Source organism: Micropterus salmoides, unplaced genomic scaffold (assembly GCF_014851395.1).
Source record: "Micropterus salmoides isolate LMB-PRFRI ecotype aquatic unplaced genomic scaffold, ASM1485139v1 Ms_hic_scaffold_15, whole genome shotgun sequence".
Classification (NCBI taxonomy): Eukaryota; Metazoa; Chordata; class Actinopteri; order Centrarchiformes; family Centrarchidae; genus Micropterus; species Micropterus salmoides.
Genome location: NW_024040596.1, coordinates 1,420,327 through 1,441,349, shown reverse-complemented (window position 1 = coordinate 1,441,349; position 21,023 = coordinate 1,420,327). Strand labels below are relative to the sequence as shown.

The 21,023-nt window shown below is 41.9% G+C and overlaps 1 protein-coding gene across 4 annotated transcripts in view; it reads right to left on the bottom strand.

Moving 5' to 3' along the window:
• ttn.2 (titin, tandem duplicate 2) overlaps positions 1-21,023 on the bottom strand; it is a 231,626-nt gene that overhangs the window by 125,842 nt on the left and 84,761 nt on the right. For 3 of the 4 annotated variants that reach the window (XM_038719985.1, XM_038719987.1, XM_038719988.1), the window contains 10 exons: positions 20,685-20,970; positions 20,386-20,569; positions 20,221-20,304; positions 19,066-19,333; positions 18,909-18,944; positions 13,754-13,825; positions 13,386-13,454; positions 13,144-13,224; positions 12,929-12,997; positions 12,455-12,646 (listed from right to left, as the gene is read on the bottom strand). In XM_038719985.1, the coding sequence (XP_038575913.1) occupies positions 12,455-12,646; positions 12,929-12,997; positions 13,144-13,224; positions 13,386-13,454; positions 13,754-13,825; positions 18,909-18,944; positions 19,066-19,333; positions 20,221-20,304; positions 20,386-20,569; positions 20,685-20,970 (1,341 nt within the window). The remainder of the gene's footprint in view (positions 1-12,454; positions 12,647-12,928; positions 12,998-13,143; positions 13,225-13,385; positions 13,455-13,753; positions 13,826-18,908; positions 18,945-19,065; positions 19,334-20,220; positions 20,305-20,385; positions 20,570-20,684; positions 20,971-21,023) is intronic. The other variant, XM_038719986.1, reaches the window with a different exon arrangement.

Here is a 21,023-nt window from a genome sequence, read left to right as displayed (position 1 = left end):
TTGTTCAACGATAATCTCTTGAGGTTTGGTGAGTTTCTGTTGTGGTTCTTGTGGACATACTGACTCGGTCTCTGTTGTGTAAATGTCCTCATCAAGTGTTGCACGCTCTGTGACAAACTCTTTAATTTCGGCCTGTTTTTCAGGTGTACCATCTTTAAGGGGAGTTGCTTTTTTAGTTTTAACTTTAAACTTTGAGGGGACCTGTTCGTCTGTATCCTCTTTAGTTTTAGCTAACTGTTGTCGTCTCTCCTTCAGAGATATTGATTCCTTTGGAGGGATACTGTCTGAAACATCAGTTTCCTTATTAGCTGCTGCAAATTCAGTTTCTTTGAGTTCTTCAAGTTTTTCAGGAGCTACTTCCAATTCTTTAGAGGTTTCCCCCATCACAGGTCTAACTGAAACCTTTCTTTCAATGTGTTCCTGTTTTGATTTAGTCTGTTTGAGAGGACTAACTTTGAAGGTTTTATCTTCAGCTGTGCTGACCTTCAGCTGGTCTTGTTCAACGATAATCTCTTGAGGTTTGGCGAGTTTCTTTTGTGGTTCTTGTGGACATACTGACTCGGTCTCTATTGTATAAATGTCCTCATCAAGTGTTGCACGCTCTGTGACAAACTCTTTAATTTCGGCCTGTTTTTCAGGTGTACCATCTTTAAGGGGAGTTGCTTTTTTAGTTTTAACTTTAAACTTTGAGGGGACCTGTTCGTCTGTATCCTCTTTAGTTTTAGCTAACTGTCGTCGTCTCTCCTTCAGAGATATTGATTCCTTTTTATGAATACCGTCTGCCACACGAATTTCCTCATCAACTGCTGCAAATTCAGTTTCTTTGAGTTCTTCAAGTTTTTCAGGAGCTATTTCCAATTCTTTAGAGGTTTCCTCCATCACAGGTCTAACTGAAACCTTTCTTTCAATGTGTTCCTGTTTTGATTTAGTCTGTTTGAGAGGACTAACTTTGAAGGTTTTATCTTCAGCTGTGCTGACCTTCAGCTGGTCTTGTTCAACGATAATCTCTTGAGGTTTGGCGAGTTTCTTTTGTGGTTCTTGTGGACATACTGACTCGGTCTCTGTTGTATAAATGTCCTCATCAAGTGTTGCACGCTCTGTGACAAACTCTTTAATTTCGGCCTGTTTTTCAGGTGTACCATCTTTAAGGGGAGTTGCTTTTTTAGTTTTAACTTTAAACTTTGAGGGGACCTGTTCGTCTGTATCCTCTTTAGTTTTAGCTAACTGTTGTCGTCTCTCCTTCAGAGATATTGATTCCTTTTTATGAATACTGTCTGCCACACGAATTTCCTCATCAACTGTTGCAAATTCAGTTTCTTTGAGTTCTTCAAGTTTTTCAGGAGCTACTTCCAATTCTTTAGAGGTTTCCTCCATCACAGGTCTAACTGAAACCTTTCTTTCAATGTGTTCCTGTTTTGTTTTAGTCTGTTTGAGAGGACTAACTTTGAAGGTTTTATCTTCAGCTGTGCTGACCTTCAGCTGGTCTTGTTCAACGATAATCTCTTGAGGTTTGGCGAGTTTCTTTTGTGGTTCTTGTGGACATACTGACTCGGTCTCTATTGTATAAATGTCCTCATCAAGTGTTGCACGCTCTGTGACAAACTCTTTAATTTCGGCCTGTTTTTCAGGTGCACCATCTTTAAGGGGAGTTGCTTTTTTAGTTTTAACTTTAAACTTTGAGGGGACCTGTTCGTCTGTATCCTCTTTAGTTTTAGCTAACTGTCGTCGTCTCTCCTTCAGAGATATTGATTCCTTTTTATAAATACCATCTGCCACACAAATTTCCTCATCAACTGTTGCAAATTCAGTTTCTTTGAGTTCTGCATGCTTTTCAGGAGCTACTTCCAATTCTTTAGAGGTTTCCTCCATCACAGGTCTAACTGAAGCCTTTCTTTCAATGTGTTCCTGTTCTGTTTTAGTCTGTTTGAGAGGACTAACTTTGAAGGTTTTATCTTCAGCTGTGCTGACCTTCAGCTGGTCCTGTTCAACGATAATCTCTTGAGGTTTGGTGAGTTTCTGTTGTGGTTCTTGTGGACATACTGACTCGGTCTCTATTGTATAAATGTCCTCATCAAGTGTTGCACGCTCTGTGACAAACTCTTTAATTTCGGCCTGTTTTTCAGGTGTACCATCTTTAAGGGGAGTTGCTTTTTTAGTTTTAACTTTAAACTTTGAGGGGACCTGTTCGTCTGCATCCTCTTTAGTTTTAGCTAACTGTCGTCGTCTCTCCTTCAGAGATATTGATTCCTTTTTATGAATACCGTCTGCCACACGAATTTCCTCATCAACTGCTGCAAATTCAGTTTCTTTGAGTTCTTCAAGTTTTTCAGGAGCTACTTCCAATTCTTTAGAGGTTTCCTCCATCACAGGTCTAACTGAAACCTTTCTTTCAATGTGTTCCTGTTTTGATTTAGTCTGTTTGAGAGGACTAACTTTGAAGGTTTTATCTTCAGCTGTGCTGACCTTCAGCTGGTCTTGTTCAACGATAATCTCTTGAGGTTTGGCGAGTTTCTTTTGTGGTTCTTGTGGACATACTGACTCGGTCTCTATTGTATAAATGTCCTCATCAAGTGTTGCACGCTCTGTGACAAACTCTTTAATTTCGGCCTGTTTTTCAGGTGTCCCATCTTTAAGGGGAGTTGCTTTTTTAGTTTTAACTTTAAACTTTGAGGGGACCTGTTCGTCTGTATCCTCTTTAGTTTTAGCTAACTGTCGTCGTCTCTCCTTCAGAGATATTGATTCCTTTTTATAAATACCATCTGCCACACAAATTTCCTCATCAACTGTTGCAAATTCAGTTTCTTTGAGTTCTGCATGCTTTTCAGGAGCTACTTCCAATTCTTTAGAGGTTTCCTCCATCACAGGTCTAACTGAAGCCTTTCTTTCAATGTGTTCCTGTTCTGTTTTAGTCTGTTTGAGAGGACTAACTTTGAAGGTTTTATCTTCAGCTGTGCTGACCTTCAGCTGGTCCTGTTCAACGATAATCTCTTGAGGTTTGGTGAGTTTCTGTTGTGGTTCTTGTGGACATACTGACTCGGTCTCTATTGTATAAATGTCCTCATCAAGTGTTGCACGCTCTGTGACAAACTCTTTAATTTCGGCCTGTTTTTCAGGTGTACCATCTTTAAGGGGAGTTGCTTTTTTAGTTTTAACTTTAAACTTTGAGGGGACCTGTTCGTCTGCATCCTCTTTAGTTTTAGCTAACTGTCGTCGTCTCTCCTTCAGAGATATTGATTCCTTTTTATGAATACCGTCTGCCACACGAATTTCCTCATCAACTGCTGCAAATTCAGTTTCTTTGAGTTCTTCAAGTTTTTCAGGAGCTACTTCCAATTCTTTAGAGGTTTCCTCCATCACAGGTCTAACTGAAGCCTTTCTTTCAATGTGTTCCTGTTCTGTTTTAGTCTGTTTGAGAGGACTAACTTTGAAGGTTTTATCTTCAGCTGTGCTGACCTTCAGCTGGTCCTGTTCAACGATAATCTCTTGAGGTTTGGTGAGTTTCTGTTGTGGTTCTTGTGGACATACTGACTCGGTCTCTATTGTATAAATGTCCTCATCAAGTGTTGCACGCTCTGTGACAAACTCTTTAATTTCGGCCTGTTTTTCAGGTGTATCATCTTTAAGGGGAGTTGCTTTTTTAGTTTTAACTTTAAACTTTGAGGGGACCTGTTCGTCTGTATCCTCTTTAGTTTTAGCTAACTGTCGTCGTCTCTCCTTCAGAGATATTGATTCCTTTTTATAAATACCATCTGCCACACAAATTTCCTCATCAACTGTTGCAAATTCAGTTTCTTTGAGTTCTGCATGCTTTTCAGGAGCTACTTCCAATTCTTTAGAGGTTTCCTCCATCACAGGTCTAACTGAAGCCTTTCTTTCAATGTGTTCCTGTTCTGTTTTAGTCTGTTTGAGAGGACTAACTTTGAAGGTTTTATCTTCAGCTGTGCTGACCTTCAGCTGGTCCTGTTCAACGATAATCTCTTGAGGTTTGGTGAGTTTCTGTTGTGGTTCTTGTGGACATACTGACTCGGTCTCTATTGTATAAATGTCCTCATCAAGTGTTGCACGCTCTGTGACAAACTCTTTAATTTCGGCCTGTTTTTCAGGTGTACCATCTTTAAGGGGAGTTGCTTTTTTAGTTTTAACTTTAAACTTTGAGGGGACCTGTTCGTCTGCATCCTCTTTAGTTTTAGCTAACTGTCGTCGTCTCTCCTTCAGAGATATTGATTCCTTTTTATGAATACCGTCTGCCACACGAATTTCCTCATCAACTGCTGCAAATTCAGTTTCTTTGAGTTCTTCAAGTTTTTCAGGAGCTACTTCCAATTCTTTAGAGGTTTCCTCCATCACAGGTCTAACTGAAACCTTTCTTTCAATGTGTTCCTGTTTTGATTTAGTCTGTTTGAGAGGACTAACTTTGAAGGTTTTATCTTCAGCTGTGCTGACCTTCAGCTGGTCTTGTTCAACGATAATCTCTTGAGGTTTGGCGAGTTTCTTTTGTGGTTCTTGTGGACATACTGACTCGGTCTCTATTGTATAAATGTCCTCATCAAGTGTTGCACGCTCTGTGACAAACTCTTTAATTTCGGCCTGTTTTTCAGGTGCACCATCTTTAAGGGGAGTTGCTTTTTTAGTTTTAACTTTAAACTTTGAGGGGACCTGTTCGTCTGTATCCTCTTTAGTTTTAGCTAACTGTCGTCGTCTCTCCTTCAGAGATATTGATTCCTTTTTATAAATACCATCTGCCACACAAATTTCCTCATCAACTGTTGCAAATTCAGTTTCTTTGAGTTCTGCATGCTTTTCAGGAGCTACTTCCAATTCTTTAGAGGTTTCCTCCATCACAGGTCTAACTGAAGCCTTTCTTTCAATGTGTTCCTGTTTTGTTTTAGTCTGTTTGAGAGGACTAACTTTGAAGGTTTTATCTTCAGCTGTGCTGACCTTCAGCTGGTCTTGTTCAACGATAATCTCTTGAGGTTTGGCGAGTTTCTTTTGTGGTTCTTGTGGACATACTGACTCGGTCTCTATTGTATAAATGTCCTCATCAAGTGTTGCACGCTCTGTGACAAACTCTTTAATTTCGGCCTGTTTTTCAGGTGTACCATCTTTAAGGGGAGTTGCTTTTTTAGTTTTAACTTTAAACTTTGAGGGGACCTGTTCGTCTGTATCCTCTTTAGTTTTAGCTAACTGTCGTCGTCTCTCCTTCAGAGATATTGATTCCTTTTTATGAATACCGTCTGCCACACGAATTTCCTCATCAACTGCTGCAAATTCAGTTTCTTTGAGTTCTTCAAGTTTTTCAGGAGCTATTTCCAATTCTTTAGAGGTTTCCTCCATCACAGGTCTAACTGAAACCTTTCTTTCAATGTGTTCCTGTTTTGATTTAGTCTGTTTGAGAGGACTAACTTTGAAGGTTTTATCTTCAGCTGTGCTGACCTTCAGCTGGTCCTGTTCAACGATAATCTCTTGAGGTTTGGTGAGTTTCTGTTGTGGTTCTTGTGGACATACTGACTCGGTCTCACATGTTTTGTCCTTCACAGTTGTATCTAAAACTTTCCTTCCAACTTGTTCCTTTCTTGCTGGTTTCTTCTGTTTAATGAGAGTGTTTGTGGCAGTATTTTGTAATATCTGGTGTCTGTCTTTTTCTGTGTCCTCTTCTTCTTCAGGTTCTGCTAACTTGTGTAGTTTTTTGGTCAGTTTTTCTGTCAAATCTGTGATTGATGCCTTTCTTTCGGGCTGTTCTTCAGTTTTAGCAACGTTAGAGAGGTTGTCCTCAGCTTCGACTATCTGTGACTGGTCCTCATCTTTAACCACTGTCTGCCGTCTGACCCTCTGAGCTACGTCTTTTAGAGTTCGGCCCTTTGACGAGATTTCAGGTTTTTGATGTGTATGATCAGTTATGGTTTCTCTTTCTGACAGTGATTCTGGATGTTTGATTTCTGCTGCAGAAGTAACTGATGTCTCTCTGGTGGGTTTCATCTCAGTTGTTCCTTCCATAGGACTGACTTTGCACAGTTTGTCTTTAAGTGTAACAACTTTGGACAAAATGGATTCAGGTTCCATCACAGGTTTAACCGAGGCTTTTCCTCCCTTCCTTCCCTCTTTGTGTTTAATGTCTTGGTCTTTTTTCATCACTGCCCTCAACTGAAAGTCATCAAATTCTCCTGTCTTTTCTACAGTCTGTTCTTCTTGTTTGGATGTTTGTAATTTGCGTTCATCCGTTCCAGATATTTTTCCAGGAGTATCTTCCTCCAGTAATTCTTTATCTGTGACGTCTTTATTCTGAATGAGTTCCTGTATTTCTGGTTTCTTGTCAAATGTTTTATTTTTCAAAGATTGTGAATCTATTTGCAGTTTGAATGATTTCTTATCTAATGTTTGTCTGGCAGACGTCGGTGGTGGATACTGATTTTCCTCTGATTCTGCTATTCTAGATTTGGGAGATACCTTTACTATTGGTTGAACAGCCTCTGAAGAATCAGTTTCTTCTGTCTTTGAGGTCGTTTCAACATTTTCAGTCTCTAAAAGTTTGCCCTTTTGGTCAGTTTGCTTTAATTTCTTCTGAAGACTGACTTTTTCTAAACTTTTACCATCTGAAACACTGGATGACTCAGGCTTATCTTTGAACCTTTGATCTTTGATAATACCTCCCTTTTTTTCTGCTTCTAAAGTCGCCCGTTGTGGTTCTATCACCTGTTTTTTATGTGAAACAACTTTGACTAGAATTTCTGGACTCTCAGCTTTTCTTTCACTGCTATGAGAAGCTTCCGTATGTTCTTTAGTATCTCTCTCAATATCTTTTATTTCTATGCTTAATTTTGGAGAATCAGTGTTTTGGTCAAAAAACTCTTTGTCTTGAGATTTTTGCTGGGTAGGTTCATCCTGAACCATTTCCCTCTTAGATTCACTTCCTGTCATGACCTTTTCTTTAGTTTTGGGGCGGACTCTTGTTTTAATACCCGTTGTCTTTAAACCATCAGTAACAGATATATCACCACTTTCTTCAGACACTTCATCAGGTTCCTCAATCATACTCAAAATCCCTTCTCGTGGCAAAGATTTAACACTTTCACCCACAGTTTCTTCATCCTCGTGATACAGTTTAGCTTTTTCTTCAACCTTCTCTGCAGAGGATGCTTTCTCAGGTGTCAAACCTGTCAGGATCCTCTGAGCGTCTGCTCTTTGCTTTGCCTTTGAAAGACAGGTGGTAGCCGCTTGAGGATGGAAGATTTTAAGAGGTGTGAAGAGAAAGCACCATGAAGCGGTGCCAAGAGATTAGGGGAAAAAAACACATAAACAAACATTTGGAGTTAAAAGAGACAAACAGAGGGATAGTAAGAAAGTAGCAGGAGCTGACAACCGAGGGAAGGGATATGTGCCGTCATCGTACCTCTGTCTGGTCTTTTCCCTTTCATCTCGACTTCAGGAGGCAGAGCAGCAGGAGCGGTCGTGGGAATCGTCTCGGCCTTAGCTTCTGTTTCTTTAAAGAATAATCAGGTTTTGTTTAGGGCAAGATATTTACATTTAAGAGAAGAAATAAGAGGAAGAAAGATAGATTTCAAACCACAGAGGGGATAAAAAAGAACCCCTTGAACAAAAACACAACAAAACAAAGAGCCATATAACATGGAACCCATGAGGAACAAAATGAAGATGATGGTATGTGGTATGAAGAGACGAACTGAGCATGATCCTGGACTGAGGCTTAAGTGATGACCCCTGCTGGTTGCCCAAGATTTGTACCCAAACATGGAGTCATATGAAAACGTTAAAGATGAAAATGATCGTGATGTTAGATTTTCTCTGTGTACCTCTGGAAGCTGTTTGTGGGGAAATCCTTTTCTTCTCCTCTGGTTTTGACGGGACTGAAGGTTTTGTCTTTACTGTGTCCTCGATTAAAAGACTTGTGTCTTCTTTCTCTTTTTCCGTGTCGTCTCTCTGAGGAGGGCCGTCTCTGGATTCCTCTTTTTTCCTGTATTCTGCTTCAATTTTTGCAGCGACTGACTCAAACTCAGCACCCTGTTCGATCTCTTTTGGCTCCTTGAGCTCGATATCTGTTACTGACTCTTTCTGTTTTACCTTGGGGGTCACCTCTACTTTGGGTTTTGTCTTTTCAGCAACTTTCTCCTTGCTAACATCAGATTTTAGCTTCCTATCTTGTTTCCTTTCAGCTGGCTCTTGTTTCTTTACCGACCCTGTTCCTGGTGCACTAGTTTCATCTTTTCTGGAGTCGGGTGTGACTGGGAGAGTAACTGGACTTTCCTCTTTTCTACTTCTTTCCTCGTCTTTACCTTTTGTTGGTTTGTCTTTAACTACGTCTCCACTTGGCTTGATAGTAATTTCTGTAAGTTGAGCTGATACTATCTTGACCTTATGATCAACTGATTCATCGTAGGTGACTTCTGTCAAAGCCCTGCCTTCAATTTCCAGCTTTTCAGTTTGTTTTCTTGACCCTGTGCTGATAGTAACTGGAAAAGGTTTGGTTTTATCTGCATCAGTCAATGAGATCTCTTTTACCAACTCTGTTTCTTTGACTGTAGAAGTTTCCTCAGCTTCTCTCACTTTGCTTTCTGTTTTAATGGTTATCTCTCCCAGGCGTCTGACTGACATGCTGTCTCTCCTCTCGTCTGTGATTATCTCTGTTGGCGACTGCACCGTCCTGATAAAAAACTCCTCTGCAATTTTCTCTTTTGCAGGCTGCAACGTCGTGACCTGCTCGTCTCTGTCAGATTCAGATTCCTGCACAACAACAACGGTTTCTTGTGTTTTTGGGACGACTCTGTGTTTAGTGAGCCGGCTCTCTTTCCTCTTTGAAGTGTCAGTAACAGATATCTCACCTCTCAGTTCAGACTTTTTATCTCTTTGGCTCGCTGTACAGAAGACATCTACTTCTGCTAGCGACAATACTGTCTCGGCTAGAGGAGCCACTTCGTCCTCGTACAACACTTCGGCGTGTTCTTCCGTCACGGCTTCGTGCTCCCACACCTCCTCTGTGGGCGACACTTTCTCCGTTAAATAATAAACTTCCTGTATCCTCTCAGCTCCTTTTCTTCGCTCGATCTTGACAAGACTTGTCGTTGCTGGAAGTTTTAAGAAGTGTTGAAGAAGAGGCGTCATGTGGCGGCGCCAAGAGGTGACGACAAAACACAAAAACAAGAGTTAGTGTTAGAAAGAGACGGCACAGAGGTTAATTAAAGGGCTAATGATTGAGGTGATAATCCAGCTGTTGTGTATTATCACCAAGAGTTAAATATTAAGATGTGAACTCCGTGTTTTCAGACGGTCGGTACCTTTTTCTGGAGGAGACACTTTTTTCTCTTGTTCAACCTCTGCGGGCAGAATCTTCTCAATCTTCTTAGTTTCTATTTCTTTTAAAGAATTTTTAAGTGGTTTTTAATCCAAGATGGAGCGTGAGTAAAAGATCATTTTGAAAGAAGAGAATTCAGACAGTTAAACAAACATAACGAGCATACATTAAATAACACGAAACACAGCAAGCAGGAAGACATCGGACGGGAGTGTAAGATGTTACACAACCCTTTGAACGTTATCACATCTGCTGCAGACTCAAAAAAATAAAATAGTTCTGTTCATTGTTCAGTGCGTTGAGTCAATTGATGCTTGTTTGACGGTGAAGTTACGTTGTCTTTAAGTCGTCATTTTTATGTGATTATAATGTATGTGTATTTCTAAATACATTTTTCTATTGGCCTACATCCTGGTGTGCACTGCTGCCTGCCACTGTGCATTTTTTCATATTATTACCATTTATTTATTCACAGTGTTATTTGACAGTATTATAAACATTCAATTTAATACTTGAAATCTGATGCATTGCACAGAGATACAGCAAATAGCTCATGTTCATCCCGAGTGAAGAGGTGGACAGAGGCCAGTCAGCCTGATCACAGCCTGTCAACGTTCAGCTGAAGTTCTCTTGTGCTTGCTCAGTTAAAGTTACACAAAATATTTTCCTGTTACAAAGACCAACTTCACTTAATGTCCACTAACTAGCTGTGTTTGAGCCATGTCGTTTATTAAACATATAGTAAAACTATCTAACTAACTATCTTCTTCTAGATTTAAATTGCATTGCATGTTTTACCTTTAAATAAACTTTTCTCAAAGCATTTAGTTATTTAACATTTCTTGCTGCTATTTATCGGAACATCTTAACAAATGCTTTCCAAAACTGTGGGGACAAATCATTATTGCAGCCGTTTCAAAAAGGACACCTGGGGTTATGTGAATATCCGAGAAGACGCGGAAACAGCTGATCAGTCAGTCAAATGTTCGCTACATGAGAACTTATCTGGCTGAAGTGTTTCCATCTCCCATTTAGCGCTTTAACTCTTTACAAAAAGGCAAAAACCACCTCAAGTGAGAGTTTTCAAATCATCGAATTTAGACGTTTTCTAATGCGATACTTTAAAATGTGCATAAAAATATGTTGATGAAAATAATTATTTGCATTAAAATTACTCAACATTCTGAAGTAAAACCAATATTTTATTTTTTTGAGTCTACGTTTAGACGTGCTGCAAAATGCACCATATAGCAGATGAACGAGTGCAGCAACTGGGCTGATGGTTCACATGCATGACGACGACACAAAGGAAGGTATAAAGAGTTGAGGTCTGCCTCAGCTGTACCTTTAGGACGAGCTTCTTCTGCATCTCGTTTAGCTTTAACCTCAGGCACCTTCTCCGGTGTTTTATCGGGGGTCTTTGTCGGAACTGTTTTATCTACAGAGATCCGCTCTGTCTGTTTCTTAGACACCCTTTCAGGTTTCACTTCCTCAACCTTAACAGGAAGCTCTGCAGGTGGCTTCTTCTCAGGACTCCTCTCTTCTTCAGCCACCTTTAGGGGAACTTTTTCCGGCTTCCTCTCAGGAGGAGGCTTCTCTGGCACTTTTTTCTCAGGTATTTTTTCAGGCACCATCTTTGGAATTTCCTCCACTTTTCTCTCAGGTGCCAGTACCTTCTCTGGGACCCTCTCAGGGGTCTTTTCCTTCACCTCAACTTTCCCAGGAGGCCGTCTGTCAGGTACTGCTTTAGGTACTTTATCAGGCAGCTTCTCAGGTTCAGCCTCCAACACAACCACCTCATCAAACACCTTCTGAGGTTCTGTTTCAGGCACCTCTTCAGGTACGACTTTAGGTTTGGGCTTCAAAGCTTTAAGAGGGTTTGACACAAAAAACATGCAAAAGACATGACTAAAAAGAAGTGAAAAATGTGCTGGCGCACACATAAAGATGGAGAGCGGACATTTTATTGTAATCTAGATTTTGTGTACAGGTGGAAAGTTTGGCCAGCTGGTAACACCAGAGGAGTAACCAAAACCAGTGAATGAATTATATGACATACTACATCTAGCTACAGATATCTCATGATGATCCCCATGAGATATCTGTAGCTAGATATGTAGTATGTCATATAATTCATTTTACTTTGAGAAACAGAATCTCACGTTTTTAAACTCAAAGAACAGCACAAACAGCAGAAGCCAACACAGCCTGGCAAAGATCCAACAGAAACATAAAAGTACCTTTCTCTTTCTTTGTCGCCTCTTCTTTGGGAGGAACAACAACACGTTCTGGTTTCTTGGCGGCTTTTGGAGGCTCAGGTATTTTTTCCTCCACAGGAACTTTAAAGAGGACCATTCACACACATTAGAAGCCTTACAATGATTTCGAGTTGAAGAGTGTTGTTAGAGAAGGACAAACCACGACACTCTGTCGAGTGTAAGACAAACCAACTAAAACGGACAAACACAATGTGCAGCTCCATCGTAACACCACAGAAACCCTGCGAGCCGGAGGTCAGACCAAAACAAACACGCCACAGAAGACCGTTCAAGATGAGTGGAAGAGTTTTAGTGTGAGGGGTTAGGGCTTGATTAAACAGTTTGCTTCCACAAACTAAACACAAGGATCCATTTGCACTCTTAGAAAATCCTGATGGGTTAAAGTTTGATGATGAAGTTAAGAAGATTAAGAAAAACTCGGGCGCCGCATCTCAGTCAGAGATGATGTGTACCTTTCCTCGGAGGTTCCTGTGGTGCGGGCCTCGGTTCTGGTTTTGGCACTGTCGCTTCAGCTTTTTTCACTGCTGGTTCAGGTTTGGGGACCGCCGCAGGTTCTGGTTTTGGAACTGGAGGTTCTGGCTTGGCGATGGCAGGTTCCGGCTTTGTCACAACAGGCTCAGGTTTACGGACTTCTGGTTTTGTTTTTTCTGGTTCTGGCTTTCTTACTGCCGGTTCAGGCTTGATCTTTGCCGGCTCTGGTTTTGGAGCCTCTTCGGGGACTTAAAGCAACATTTTAGATTGGTTAAGATACGAGCAAAGACATTCAGGACACACAGAAAGTCAAAGATCCGCTTCCACGCTTGAAGCTCAGCAAACACAGACATCTTAGTACTCAAGACAGAGAAAGAAACACAAACAAAGCAGGAAATACCTTTGGATGGCGGCGTCGCCGGCTTCTTTACCAGCGCCGGCTTAGCTTCAGGCTCCGGCTCGACCTTCGCCGCTGGTTTGGCTTCAGGTTCTGCTTTAGGAGCTGGTGTGGGCTTAGGCTTGGGTTCAGGCTCAGGCTTAGCAGCAGGAGCCAGTTTTTTGGGCTCAGCTGGTACCTGAGGCCTGGGCTCATCTTCAGGTAAGTAACACAAACATTAGCTAAGGTTAGCATGGAGTCCTGGTAGCATCTCAGAGTTATCAAGAGGCGTCTGAAAGAGTGAGATGACACTCGACAGAGAGACACTCTGATGAAGAGTGAAACTAACATGAACAACACACAGAAAACCAACTACGAACAGTCAGATTTAAAGTCCGAATAAAGAGACATTAAGAGGTGAGAAGCTACGTAAGGAAGCAGCTGCTACTGAGGACGCTTGGTAAGATGTCAAACCACAGGAAGAACAAAGGGAAGTACCTTTCTTTGGCACTCCAGGCTTCTCGGCAGGTGGTGAGGGAGCAGCGGGCGCCTTAACCTCCTCTGCTCCTTTTAAGATACATTCAAACACATGATAAACAAGAAAATCCAAGAAAACAAGACGACAAAAGATCTGAACAAGTACAACAGGAAACACATGGTAACAGAGAAGGACAGCGGCGTCAGGGAGGACGGGAGATGTTAGAAATCTCTACCTTTGGGAGCAGGAACCTCCTTCTTCTCTGGGACTTTAACCGCAGGAATCTTTTCCTCCACTGGCTTTTTCGCCTCCGGTACTTTAAAATTTCAGAGAAGTGAGTGAAATTTTTAACATGAAAACATCACAGGAGGTTACGGAGTGAAAGATCACACAAACACACAAGTGTAAAAACATGTAAAACCACAGATGGATTTGATATTAAACAGGCACATGCCAACATCAGTGGTATGCTGGTACCTTTAGGTGCTGATGGCTCCTTCACAGCTGGTGTTGGCTTCTCTTCAGGCTTCTTCTCAGCTTTGGGAACTTAAAAGACACCGAATGTGTTAGCATCACAAGAGAGACGCCGTGCATTCACAGGTGAAGCAGAGAAGCGCAGCAGAAGATAGAAAAAACAGAAAGCAACCACAGTAGATAATGGGATAAATCTATCTGTAGCATAAATAGAAGATGACGTAAGAGAGCAATAGAATAAAAAAACAAGAATGACAAAGTGCAAAAGGAGAAAAAGTCAAAGATTTTAGGAGCGGAGGACGGACAAATAAGTTTTGTTTTGCCGGACAGAGCGCTGAGCTGCAGCAGGAAGGCGTTCAGGTCGGAGGTACCTTTAGTTGGGATTTCTGCTCTCAGTTCAACCTCCTTGGTCTCCACTGTCTCCTCAATGGGAACTCTGGCAGCTAGTGACAAAAAACAAAACACAGGAACACATCCTGAATCATCCTTCCATGTCCATGCTACTGCAGCAAAACCTTTCCTCACTTTTAAAAGATCAAACAGATGTAATCTATTGTTAACGGTTAACGGTTTAATCAATCGTACCACGAGGAGTCAACCTTAAATAAGGTGTTGTCTATGTGTGGTTTGACATCAAATGATTCAGAAATAAACAGTTGAAGGTGCTGACTTCAAACTTAAAAATGTACATGTTAACCAGCAGACCAATTAGAAGTGACATTCAAGGCAAAGGGAAAATCAGTGACTGATTATCTACAGCCATGCAGCTCAACGTTTTGGGGGGCAAGTAAAAGACAAAAACATGATAAATTGACCTCAGACAACCAAGAGAAGTTACAAAGAAGAATAATTATGAGACAAACAAAGAAAAGGGTGAGAGACAGGAACACAAAAAGTAAAAGAGGTCAAGGACATAAATCTCAAAAATAAAGACAAACATAAGAGCCGTGGTTAGGTGGCTCGCACACACACACACAGGTATTAACAGGCCGATGACTGACTTCCTTCCTGTGTGCTACTCTGATACCTTTGGCTGTGGACACCTGTTGTGTTACCGTCTCTTCTGACCAGCTCTGATACTCGACTGAAGGTGTGACAACCACAAAAGTGACAGAAGACAACAAACGTGAGGCAAACAGTTTGTGCTCAGTGACGAAAACTCATTACATCATTTCACAGTTTAACTGTCTTGTCGTCCCAGAAAATCCTTAGTTCACTCCCTGATTTTATGGATGGATTGCTGAACCGGGCACAGGCCACATGGTCAAGGGGACCCAGAGTTTTACTTTAAAGTGACTTTAAAGTAACCTTTTTTGTTGGATAGTAAACAAGCACAAAAAGTCGGGAAACAACCACAAAGATAGGAAAATAACTACAAACAGGTGCAAAATAACTACAAACAGGTGCAAAACAACCACAAAGACACACAAAGTGACTGCAAACAGGTGCAAAACAACCACAAAGACACACAAAGTGACTACAAACAGGTGCAAAACAACCACAAAGACACACAAAGTGACTGCAAACAGGTGCAAAACAACCACAAAGACACACAAAGTGACTGCAAACAGGTGCAAAATAACTACAAACAGGTGCAAAACAACCACAAAGACACACAAAGTGACTGCAAACAGGTGCAAAACAAACACAAAGACACACAAAGTGACTACAAACAGGTGCAAAACAACCACAAAGACACACAAAGTGACTGCAAACAGGTGCAAAACAACCACAAAGGCACACAAAGTGACTGCAAACAGGTGCAAAACAACCACAAAGACACACAAAGTGACTGCAAACAGGTGCAAAACAACCACAAAGACACAAAATGACTACAAACGTGCAAAATGACCACAAAGACACACAAAATGGCCGCTGCATTTATCATTTGCCCAGGGGCCTGTCTCATAAGATTGTGTTACAGCAACAAAACCCTAACTTTTCTTAGATAACTGTTTTGAGAGCCAGCTAGCTAGACAGCTGTAAACTACTTTGAGTTTTATTTCCTAATAAAGCTCCGCTGAGTTAGATTTTCCAGGTCGACAACACTGTGACTGTGACTATGAAAAGGCTTCACAGCTGGGAGTTAGAGTTTGTGATGAAGGGATGAAAGATGGGATGAGGGTTAAAGAGTGAAAAAAGAATAACACATCCTTGAATGTCGGACACAAAAAACAAACAAAAAAAAGAACTCAACAGGACTTTCACGTGAAGTCTGCTTGTGCTTTCTTGTTGGCAATTAACACAACTTGAGATCAGTCAGACGACACAATGATGCTGTTATGATGAACGTGGGAGGCAGATTTGGGTTTGAGACACTTTCAATAACAAAATAACGCTTCTTTACTGATATTTAACTTTCTCAGATGAATCCAAACTGCAGTTATCTGTTATCAACTGGTCCACAGACTCAGAATCATTTCTTATATGCATGCAAGAACATTTTCTGACAGTTAAATACTGAACAAACGTTCCTGTCAACGAAGATTAAGATTCAAGATTAACGAGATGATTTTTCTTAATCCTTGCTGTTTATTCTTCAGTCTGTTCCTGTGATGCTTCTGTTTTGTGAGAATTATTTTATCATCTGTTTTTCCCAGATCTGCTCGGATGGTTTGATGATGGTGATGGAGAGGATTAAGTTTGAGTGAAAATGAAGAAATACAACATGTTGTACCTCGCTGCTCCACCTCCACCTCTTCTTCATAGTGATATGAATATTCAGCTGATTCTTCAGAAAACAAAAATATTTTTTGTATTAGTCATTGAAGACAAGTTATTGAAGAGAGTTTGATAAGATATATGGATTAGTTTGCCTCTGAATGCCTCTGAGTGAATTGTGTTTTTATGCCATAAATGTTAAATTGAATCTGTAATTTAGATATCAGATAATCAGATTTATGTTAAATTTATTTATTTTTGGTAAACTCTGGTCAGAGTGGAGGATGTGAGCAGATGAAGTACAAAACACACAGTAAATACCTCTATGTTCAATCTCTTCTTCATAATGATAGAATTCAGCAGATTCTTTAAAAGACAAAAACACATGTCGGGTTCATTAAGATGTTAGATTTGGGTCAAATGTTAATTTTAGTAGCCACAGAGTGCTGTCTTTAAATTTAAAAACTTTGCCAGAGATCCACAAAGATTCACAGAGTCAGTTTTCTGAGTCCTTGAAACTTCATGGAATCATGGGGTTTGGGGTGTGGGGGGGGGGGGGGTTGTTTGGTTAAATTACTTTCTGATAAATGGATAACTGGAAAGTGAACTGGACCCTGCTCCAGATTCCAGTCTTACCTTGAATTGCCACTGATGAAGGCACCTCTGGCCTCTGAACTGAGGAGTCTGGGACATCTACAGAATATGAAATATGGTTCATACTTACACTTTACTAAAAATAAGCTAGCATTACAAAAACAGTTCATTAAGAAAAGGGCCGCCTGTGCGGAGGTTTTACAAAAACAGGATATTTACAGTTAATATTAACTGTTCTGTGTTTAAAGGAACAGTCTGATACTTTGGAAGATCCTCCTGCTTCCCAGCATTTGCCAGAGTTTTTTGATAACACATACCACCAACTGGGGTGTCTGGCTAACTGTGGCCAACCTATAACATCCGCCATCTACAAACAGCTAGCATAACACTGGAGATGCTAACTGTTTGTAGCTATAACATCAACTGGCCATGGTCAAGGTTACGGGACTAAAGTTAGTCTATATGAGACCTGACAACCTGCCATTGATGCTGTTTAAAGCTTTGTAGTGCGGCTAACTGTGGCCAACCTATAACATCTGCCAACTACAAACAGCTAGCATAACACTGGAGATGCTAACTTTTTGTAGCTACCATGACATCAACTGGCCATGGTCAAGGTTACTGTACGAAAGCTAGTCAAAATGAGACATGTCAAACTGCCTTGGATGCTATTCATAGCTGTGGCGTGCAGCTAACTGTGGCTAACCTATAACATCCGCCAACTACAAACAGCTAGCATAACACTGGATATGCTAACTTTTTGTAGCTACCATGATATCAACTGGCCATGGTCTAGGTCTAAAGCTAGTCCAAATGAGACCTGACAACTTGCCTTGGATGCTGTTCATAGTTAAGGTTGCAGCTAACTGTAGCTAGCATAATTTTGGACATCCAGACTGTTTGTCCCTTTTGTAACACTGAATAGCTTTTAACATAATGTTGGTTATACTTTTTCTAGGTACACCGGGTGGCAGTCTCGCCCAGCTTCCAGTCTCAAGCTAGGTTAAACATGTCTAATTAAACGGATGAAAAAGACTCTGGTAAATACGTAAAACAAGAGGATTTCCTAAAATGTACCTGCTAGATTAAAGTCGTTGACGAAATAAAGTACTCACCGAAGGGCACCATTGCTAATTCAATTTCTGTGAAAAGGGGAAGAGTGAACAACGTGTTAAACACTAAAACAGACAACAGCTGGACAGAAGCATAGAAAGTGCCGTCTGACTAGGAACTTTTACCTTTGCCAGACAAATAAAGCTCAGCTGTGCTCTTAGCCTCTCCTCTGGGCTCCAACCTCACAATCACTGAGTACACGCCTACACGGGATTATTAATGAAGACGTTTAACACTCAAGTCATAGAAACAATGAGAAAAAAAATCTGTAGGTCTTTGTGACGGGCCGTTGGGCTCGATGGCGCTCTACACACCTTCGTCTTCAATGGCCACATTTCGGATGACCATGAAATGTCTTCGGCCCTCGCTTCTGAAGTTGTACTTAGGGCTCTCTCTCAGTTCCCAGGTGTCTTTGTACCATGAAACGATAGCGTTGTCGAAGGACACCTCACACTCAAAGGTGGCCGACTGGCGCTCGTTGACTTCGATGTTGTGGATGCGTTTGGTGAAATGAATTTGTTCAGCTAAAACAGATAAAGACGTGAATGGGTAAACGTGTTTGGCATCACAACTGGGAATGTATGACAATACTTGAATGGTAGTTTTCATCGACACAACATCCACACGGTTAGAAATGACGATCAGAGGAATGTTCATGGGACGGTTATGATGACGGGATGGATTTGAGTCGAGACGAACGTAAGAAGACAACGAATGAGATGATGGCGGACGTTTTTGGCAAGATAATCCAGGAGAGGAGAGGCGTGAAGAATGTTAGGACAGAGGAAGACAAATCCCAGAAGAAAGAGAAAAAAAGAGGATCCAAATCTCCAACATTAGTCTCAGAGTTTGATGGGGAGTCGAAAGAGGTTAGTAAACGGGCAGAGCATCCACCACGTCTAGGAGGTTGCAGGATTGTTTCCAGGTACAAACCTTCCACCCAGAGGTCGGCCGAGGACTCCAGGTGCTGGTACCTGCAGGCGTATCTGCCCTGGTCTTCAGGCTTCAGGTCTCTGATCAGAAGCTTCTGAACCTTGTGTTTCACCTCGGATGTGTACCTGCCCTTCATCTCTAACTGCTTGCCGTTTTTAAACCACTGAGCCTCTACGTTAGGGATGGACAACTGACAAGACAGCGTGCACGACTGTCCTTCCTTACCGGATGTGTCCTGCAGATGCTTCTCAACCTCCGCTTCTGAAAGACACAAAGAAGAGAAAGCAGCATCTGTTAGGAAGGTTCAGAGATGAGATTGTTATATAAATGATACGATGTGACAGATGTTATGCAGCTGCAGGTGTGCAGTATCCGCACTGACCCGTGACGGTGAGCTTGGCGCTGGAGATGTGCGGCCCACAGACCACCCGGTAGTTGCCCTGGTCGGACGACTGGCAGTTCTTGATCTTGAGCAGGTGGCGGTCGCCGCTGATGCTGATGTCGTACTTGTCGTTGGTGTCCAGTTTCTGGGTGCCCTTGTACCAGGACAGGGTGATCTCTGGGTAGTTGATCTTGATCTCGCACTCAAACACCGCCACCTTGTTGGTGAAGACGGACTGATCGGAGATGTCCTTCACCACGGTGACGGGCTGCAGGAGGGACAAGAGAATCAACTCTCTGAAGTTACCAACAGAAACAGACACATTTTCTCACTGCTGAAGTGCTCGTAACACTTTTTAATTATCATGAAACAGGTGGATTATCTCTGGTGGTTTGCGACCTCTAATAATGAATGAATCACTAAAGATGTTGAAAGTGTAAATTTGCCAGGTGATCTGTCAAAGCTTTGTGCAAAGGGAAACAAAAAGCCTGACTGCTTTTATGCAACTCATGCGTTTGGTTTAAAAAACAAATAAGTTAAGAATTAAAGAATTTAATGTAGGTGTAGCAACAACTGCTTCTTTGTCTCAGACTGTAATCTGTGTTTCAGACGCCGCATCTTCAGCCTTTTAAAACACTCAGCAGGAGCCAGTGGGCTTATTATTAAGAAAAATGTATAAATAAAACCTGCTGCTTTCAAATAAAAACTGAAAATAAAAAATGCATTTTCAATGTGAGAAGTTAGACGCTTTCGGCATTCTGTTTTTATTTTACGGTTAATAAAGTCGAGTTTTCAGTATTTTTACCTGATCAATAAAGTCACCTGACTGTCAGGGACTTTAAGGCTTTTAACTTACTAGAAAATAACACTTTTGATGCTGTGAACATCCCGCTGCTTTCAAACGTTATTTACGACATGTGTCGATAACTGAACCGACTCTGAGTGGAGACCTCGCTGGGTGGCCAGGTAAGAAGGACCTTGAGTTAAGATGCTGTTGCCAAACTGCTCGTCCTCAAGGTCGAAGATGAACGTTCATCCGAGAGTTTTTAAATGTTGCTGGCTGGCTTGAGATCAGTTTACAGATAAATGATCATCAGCCTGATGAGAAAAAGATAACTTGTGTTTGGTTTAACGCTTTGTTTTTTCCAGCCTGACCTCTGTCCGCTCCATCCTCTTCTGCAGGTCGGCCACCAGTCGGGCCATGTCCTCATCAGACTCTCTGTCTCCACGTTCCAGTTCCTGTCAACAACAACAACAAGCAGGTTACTCAGCCTGACGTCTACGGACACAGACAGACGAGCGGATCGTGCAGAGCGTTACCGGTCTTCCACTTTCTTCAGCCTTCTCCTTCTTCAGCTGCTCGATGGCCTGCAGCAGGCCTCGGTAGTCCGTGATGCCGTACATTCGGGCGTATTTCTCGTACTCTTTGGGGTCCACGTTCCTCAGCAGCTCGACGATGTCGATGTCCTTCTCCTCCTGTGGACTCTTCTGCTTCGACGGCGTCCTGAGAACAAAACAAAGGAGCCAACGTGAGTTTGGAAAGACGGAGACGGGAGCAAAGTTTACAGACTGAGAATGAGGAGACGCAGATGTCTCACATATCCATGATTTGCGCTCACTTCTTCAGTTTGGCTCGGAGGTCTCCCTCCAGCAGCGCCGCCTCTTTCTTTTCGTCCACGTGCATGTCGGCGCTGCTCTCGATCTCTCCGTGCTTGTTGGAGGCAACACACCTGTACTGACCCGAGTCCGACCTGGTCACCTCCCTGATCTCCAGTTTGGCCTCCTGGCCCTTCTGCTCGATGGAGATCCTGCCGCCGTGCGTGATCTGCCGCCACTTCCCCTTCATCCACTTCACGCTGGGGATGGGGTCGCCGCCCACTTTGGCGATGAAGGTGGCGACGCCCTCTGTGGAACAACAGGTGGGAGTTAGGACAAAAGTGACCCATGTGGCCGAATTA